Source organism: Merops nubicus, unplaced genomic scaffold (assembly GCF_000691845.1).
Source record: "Merops nubicus isolate BGI_N331 unplaced genomic scaffold, ASM69184v1 scaffold22722, whole genome shotgun sequence".
In the NCBI taxonomy this organism is placed as follows: Eukaryota; Metazoa; Chordata; class Aves; order Coraciiformes; family Meropidae; genus Merops; species Merops nubicus.
The window spans coordinates 9,842-16,946 of NW_008592090.1; the positions used below are offsets into that span (position 1 = coordinate 9,842).

At 57.5% G+C, this 7,105-nt stretch overlaps 1 protein-coding gene across 1 annotated transcript in view; it reads right to left on the reverse strand.

Moving 5' to 3' along the window:
• Positions 1-7,105, reverse strand: part of INTS3 (integrator complex subunit 3) — a gene marked incomplete at both ends in the record, with an annotated part of 26,593 nt that overhangs the window by 9,506 nt on the left and 9,982 nt on the right. The window contains 5 exons of the mRNA XM_008935056.1: positions 658-745; positions 1,258-1,449; positions 2,371-2,468; positions 4,276-4,405; positions 5,185-5,329. Coding sequence (XP_008933304.1) covers positions 658-745; positions 1,258-1,449; positions 2,371-2,468; positions 4,276-4,405; positions 5,185-5,329 — 653 coding nt within the window. The remainder of the gene's footprint in view (positions 1-657; positions 746-1,257; positions 1,450-2,370; positions 2,469-4,275; positions 4,406-5,184; positions 5,330-7,105) is intronic.

Below are 7,105 nucleotides of genomic sequence, written 5' to 3' on the forward strand. Positions count from 1 at the left end.
CTGGCTCCAGGCTCCTGTCAGGAGGTGTCAGAGCCAGAAGGTCTCCCCTGAGCCTCCTTTGCTCCAGGCTCAGCACCCCCAGCTCCCTCAGCTGCTCCTCCCCACACTTGGGCTCTAGACCCTTCCCCAGCAGCTCCATTGCCCTTCTCTGCCCACGCTCCAGCCCCTCAAGCTCCTTCTTGACCCAAAACCACCCCCAGGATTTGAGATTTCAGCCTCCCCAGTGCCCAGCCCAGGGGGACAATCCTGCCCTAGTCCTGCAAGGCTTGTAGACCCCCTTGTCCTCCTCCAGCTCCTTGGGTTTCAAACAACAGCCAGAACCTGCTGAGCTGCAGGCAGGAGCTCCCAGCAGTGCCCCCAGCTCCACCTCACGTGCCCCAAGCCCTGGGCCAGCCCTGGGCAGCTCTGTCTGCCCACTGGGAAGGACACTCTGCTGGCCAAGCCACCCACCCCACTGCTTGCTGCCACCACAGATAGGAAAGCCCCCCCTGAAAGAGGCTCCACCAAAGCAACTCTCCCTCCAAACACCAAACCCTGGGCATGGGAGGGAACTGATGCCCTTTGGAGAACCTCTGTTGGGTCTTCCTCACCAAATCCCTCTCCCTCTCCCAGCCCTGGATGCCATCCAGCCCCTTTTTGGGCCTCCCTGGGGTGTACCTATGTTCATGATGCTGTCCTTCTCAGGGTTGAAGAAGAGCCAGTCATAGAACAGGGCCAGTTTGGCATTTGAAGCAGCAACGTTGGACTGGAGAAGAGAAAAACAAGAACCTAAACCCAACCCTTGTGCTGAGTGAAGTGTTGGGCACCCCATCCCTCTGCTCCTCCCTCCAGCAGCTGAGGGCAGAGCTGGTGAAACCCACCCCGGGGGGCAAGGCCAGGAGGAGAGCCTGGAAGCCAAGGAGGTTGTCCCAAAGCATCTCCAGCACCCCACTGGGCCAGACCAGACCTCCCAGACAGGCCATAAATATAACTCAGGAACCCAGAGCTCAACCAGTTGAAGGCTGCTGCTTTCTGGCAGAGGAATTAGGTGGAAGGTTCTTGGGATGACCCAGGAACCCAGAGCTCAACCAGTTGAAGGAGAAGGTGAAGAAGTGCAGGGAGGAGAAGATCCCCAAGGATCAAGACCAAGTCCAAAACCTTCTTCCACGACGTTCTCCTTCAACTCGAGCCACCAAAACCCAACTCCCAACCTGAGCAGGTTCCTCCCTTCCCTACCAAACGTTGCCCTGGGGAGGATGTGGGTGCCCTGGGACTCACTGTGCAGGTGGTGAGGAGCCAGCCAATGATGGCCCAACGTGGGAGGATGTCAGAGCTCAGCACCTCGTTGGAGGGATGGACCACGCCGCAGATGTAACGGATGAGGTCGCAACGGAGGGACTGGCTGTCTGGGGTGGACAGGTACTGCCTCTGGAACCAGTCCTGGTACCTCTTCTGCTGCCCAAACCTCACCTGAGATGGGGAAAGAGGCTACTTGGAGCTCAAGGTTTGAAGAAAATGCTGCTCTCCACCCAAATCCCTCAGGGGAGGTTGAGGTTGGGCTCTTCTCCCAAGGAATCAGCAAAGGATGAGAGGAGATGGGCTCAAGTTGCCCCAAGGGAGGTTGGGATTGGATCTTGAAGGGTTTCTTGGCTGGCAGAGTGGGGAGAGGTTGGCCCAGGCTGCCCAGGGGAGTCGTGGGGTCACCCCAGCCCTGGAGGGGTTCAGAAAAACGTGTGGAGGTGGCACTTGGGGCCATGGTTTAGTGGCCATGGGAGTTGGGCTTGCTGATGTTGGAGTTCTTCTCCAACCTCAAGGATTCTGTGGCTCCAGGAGGTCCAGGACAGCTCTGCAGGGCAAAATGCCCCCTCTGACCACCTGCTGTGGGGTGGGTTATGGGGCTCTGGCAGCACAGGTTGGGAAAACCCTCTGAGATCATCAAGTCAACACCCCCACGACCACTGAGTCCACCTCCTCTTGTCCTGTCACTGGTTACTTAGAAAAGCTCAACCCCCACCTCACTCCAAGCTCCTTTCAGGGAGGTGTCAGAGCCAGAAGGTCTCTCCTGAGCCTCTTCTCCAGCCTAACCACCCCCAGGTCCCTCAGCCCCTCCCCAGCCACGTTCCCCAGACCCCTCCCCAGCTTCGTTGCCCTTCTCTGGACCCTCCCCAGCCCCTCACCCTGTGGTGCCCAAACTGACCCCAACCCTCAAGCTGTGGCCTCCCCAGTGTCCACTCCAGGGGGACAATCCCTCCCCTACCACATTTTTAACCCACACCAGGGATGTCCCAGACCCACCAACACCACCCTGTGCCCAGGGCCAGCGTGGGGAGGGGATTGGTGGCCCAGGGAGGGGCAAGGGACCCTTGTCCAACCCCTCCAGGAGGGAGTTACCCTGGAGGTCATGAAGAGCAGCTTGGTTTCCATGTCAGGGGTGAGGCGACAGGCCAGGAACTTGCGAGAAGTCCTCGACTGGAGGAGCTGCAGGACACCTGGGGAGAGACAGAGAGGTGGGACCATGCTGGAGGGACACCACGACCCCAAGGAGGGTCCTGGCAGGGCTCCAGGGGCACCCACAGCCAGCTGAGTTTGGAGTTTAAGCTCTAGTTCCTCGAGGTGACAGGCAGATGGAGATTTTTTGGCTGGGAAAGGTCTCACAGAGTCAACAGGATGGGTTTGGGTTGGAAGGACCTTCAAGGTCATCTAGGTCCAAGCCCCCTGCAAGGAGCAGGGACATCTGTAGCTAGGGCAGGGTGCTCAGAGCCCCCAACCTCTTCCAGGGATGGGGCATCTGCCTGGAGCAAGCTCTTGGCATGAATCATTGAGGTTGGGAAAGAGCTCTCAGGTCAAGTCCAACCTCCAACCCAACACTGCCATGGCCACTAAACCATGTCCCCAAGTGCCACCTCCACACGTTTTCTGAGCCCCTCCAGGGCTGGGGTGACCCCAGCACCCCCCTGGGCAGCCTGGGCCAACCTCTCCCCACTCTGCCAGTCAAATTCTTCCCAATATCCAACCAAAACCTCCCCTGGTGCAACCTCAGCCCGTTGCCTCTGGTCCTATCACATCTCCCACTGGTCAGAAGAGAACCAGGCAGGAGGACTGATGACAGCCCAAATCCAGGTATCATTTTGTTGGGTCACTGGGCCAAAACTGGCATCAAACCAGGAAACATCCCTGGGCAGCCAGTGTGGGAAGCACATGAAGCCAGAGGGACCTTCCTTGGGTGCCCCAGGGGCTCTCCAAAGGTGGCCAGGGAAGTTGGGAAGATCCAGAGAGAGCCCAGAAATGCTTCTAGAGAAGACAACCCTGCAGGGAGAAGGTTGGGGATGGGAAATGTGAACCCCCAACCCAGGGCCAAGCTCCTCCAGCCCCACTCTAACCACCCAGGGAGGGGAACTGGGGCCTTGTGGCTCTTTGGCTTCCAAGTCTCAGCAGAGACCAGCAAGAAAAGGAGCCAAATTCTGGAGAGGAAGAAGGGAGAGATCACAGAGCTGGCTTTAGAGCTACAAAGCTTCCTCAGGCTCTTTCCTGCACAGACTAAAGAGACTCAGGCACTTGAGATCTTCAGGCTGTGGCTTCATCTCAGCTTAGAAATCACTTCATTAAAAATAAAAAGGAATGGCTACAATTAGAGAAGGGGGAAACCCAAAAGAAGCAACAGAATTAAATGCCCCTTGTCGTGGCCTTGCTGCATTCCACTGCCCTACCAAGAAAGCTGCCTGGAGGGTCTGGATTTTAGGATCCTTTGAAGTCCAGATGCCCAGGAGGCCTCTGGAACATTTAAAACTAAATGGCAAAAGCATCCGAGCTCCTCATGGGACCCTGTTTCTGCTTGGATTTGATGATTTTAAAGGTCTTTTTTCCCCACTGAAATGATTCTGTGATTGATTCTCTGATTCTTAAGCTCCCTGCAGCCAGCAGAAAGCTGTTTTTGGAGGCATCTTTTTCTAGTTAAAGATGAGAAGGGCTCTGGAAACAGCCACGTGGGTCGTGAGGCTGCTGGAAACGGGATCCCACGGGGTGATTCCAGCTCTCTCTGCACGTTCTCCTCTAGGAGAGCAGCTGGAAGGAGCTCCCAGCCCCAGCGTGGGGTTGGGAGGGGGGCCAGCACATCCTCAGGCCTGCCCCAGATGGGGGGTGTGGAGCAGAAACTGGCTGCTGAGCAGGATTTTTTTTCCTCCAGCTCCCCCAGAAGGTGCCAACGGCCTCGCCGGGAGGGTGGGCAGAGGCAGGAGGGGGTTGCCCATGGCTAGCAGGGCAGGATGGAGCCAGCTGCCCCCCTCTCCCTTTGCCTACCTGTGAACTGGGTGCTGAGGACCTGGGGGTTGTGGATGATGTCCTTCCAAAGCTGCTCAAACTCAGGGATCCTTGCCACGTTCTGCAGCAGCCTCACGAGGTCCCGGCCGATCATGAAACAATCCATGAACTGGGGGGAAAAAAAACCTCATTTAGGGGGAAAAAAACCACCCCAACCACCTCATACCTGAGCCTGAGCAGGGGGGGAAGGGAGGAAGAGCCAGTTCTTCAGCCTCAGCACTGGCTCTGGATGATTCACTCTGGGCAGAGTCTCGACCCCCCTGGCCCTGGCAGTTTGTGCCTCTTTTGAAGCCAGCAGGTTCTGAGAGGCAGGGTGACAGGCAGCAAGGTCAGAGGCTATTTTAAAACGTTCCCTCTCTTGGAAAGCAAACAATCAACCCATAAATCTGACAGTTTTTCTTCTCTCCAGGGCTGCAGGCAGTCTCTGAAGTGAAGATTTGACACTTGGTCAAGGAGGGAAGGGGAGTGTGGGCAGTGCCTGCGCCCAGCTTTGGTGGCTTCTCCTGCACACCACAAGCCATAAAAGTGGCCTGGAGCTGGCTACCAACATCTCTACACCCCTGTGAGGCCACCAGCTGCCTCCCTAAGGGAGAAGGTAAGCCACAAGCACCAAGATGCCCCAGCAGCAGCAGGAGAGTGCTTCCAACCCTTGTAGGAGACTGAAATGAGGCAGCTCCACCCAAAGAGCAGCTCAGAGTCCGTCGGGCCACGGGTGGGACTCAGTTCAGAAGCCTCTAGAAACCTGCCCTGAGCAGGAACCACTTGCTGCTGCCCAGACAGAGGAGCCAGCAGGTTGCCTCTCCCAGCAGCAGGGAGATCAGATGGTGGGGGTCATCCCCCAGGGAGGAATTTCCTCTCCTCCCCTGGTCCCCTCCCAGCTCTGCTCACCCGCTCCCGGAGGAGGGAGATGCAGAAATCCACCTCCTTCTGCCGAAGAGCCTGGAGCTGGGAGGTGCCATGGTGGTCCACGATGAGCCTCAGGTAGGTGTACACTGCCATGGCTATCAACAGGCTGCTCTTCAGCACCCATTCTCTGCAAAAAAACAAGGAGAAAAAACCCCCCAAAAACAACCCCCCATCAGTCACCTCTGTGAAGGAACCGCAGCCAGAAGGAGACTGGAGAGGAGGAGGAAACAAGGGCAGAGGCTCCAGGTTGTTGTGTCAGCCCAGAGAACATCCATCTCTTGCCATCCTTTGGTCCAGTTCTTCCTCCTCCCCCCAGGACAGCCCCATCCCAGTCCCTGGTTTGGGTGCTGGCACCCCCAGCATGACCCCAGCACGGGCAGGTCCCCCCTGAGCTGTGTCCCTCACCCCACATCTCCACAGCTTGGGAACCCCTCCAGGGGTGGGGACTCCACCACTGCCCTGGGCAGCCTGGCACAGCCCTGGGCAACCCTCCAGGGCAAGAAATTGTTCCTCAGGGGCAACTGAAACCTCCCCTGGGGCAACTTGAGGCTGGTTCCTCTCCTCCTTGCCCCTTGTTCCTTGGGAAAAGAGACCAAAACCACCTCACTCCACCACCACTGTGGTGGGAGAAACCTCCCAGCCCCACGTGGGGGGGGCACAGCAGGATCTGCCCCATCTTAGGGGCTTTAATTAAAGCTTTCCCCTATTGGGGAAGGCCAGAGGTGGGCAGGGCTCTGCTGACTGCTGAGGCTCAGCCCCACCAAAGGAGTCTTGCTGCTCAAAATCCCCAGCCCAGGAAGCCGTGAGGAGCTTTTGCTCCTCCAGCCTCTTCTCCCTGCATGAAGCTGGATGCCAGGAAGAGGTTAATTAGGGAGGGACTAATTAAGGCCACGATCCATGAGGTGTGGGGGGGTGGAAGGTCTGAATCTCCCCCTCTTCCCAGCAAGGGCTGTGGAGAACATAAAAATGCTGTGGAAGACAGGAGGCCAAAGCCACCCACAGGCTGTAGGCCCATGAAAGGAAAACACTTGGAGGAGGCATCATGCTCGTGCCACAATTAGTGACAAGCAGCTTAATTAATTAACACCTGACCTGGGAGCTGCCTCCTGGCCGAGGTGGCCAGGGTTTGAGAAGCAGCTTTGCTGTGAAGTCTTATTTTTAATTAAACCCAGCCCTCGATGCTCTGAGAGGCATCAGATCTTCAAGATCTTCACATGGGGGGGGAGGGGCTTTAATTAAAGCTTTCCCCTAATCACAGGACCCAAATCCCAGCCCAGAGCTGGAGGTTCTCCCCTGGGTGCTCTTCCCTCAGCTCTCCCTGGCCTCATGTTCTGCAGCAGCACAGAAACCATCAGTGGTGCTCCAGGAAGATCACCCAGAGGGATTGTCTTCTCCTCCCCCCTCTGCTGCTGTGGCAAACTCCATGGCTGAGCTCTGTCCTTTGAGATGTGGTCCATGGAACCTTCTCCTGCAGACCCATGGCCACGGGTGGCTTTGGATCACCACGGAGAAGCTGCTTCTTCACCCCCCACTCCAGCTGTTGCTTTGCAGGACAAGAGCTGGAAGGTGTTTGGGGGAGTCCAGGAGAGCTGCTGAGATGCTCCACAGAGCATTGGGTAGACCCAGCACAGGAGAAAAGCAGGTCAAGAGGTGGGAGGGGCTTAAATCCCCAAATCCCAGCGTGGTGGGGTTGAGAGGGACCTCTGGGGATCATCTCACCCACCCCCTGCTCCAGCAGCTCACCCCCAGCAGGGTGCCCAGGGGGGTGCCCAGCCCAGTTTGGGATCTCTCCAGTTTGGAGACTCCACAGCCTCTCTGGGCAGCCTCCCCCCACAGAAGTTTCTCCTCCTGCTCAGGTGGCACCTCCTGGGCTCCAGTTGGTGCCCGTTGCCCCTTGGCGTGT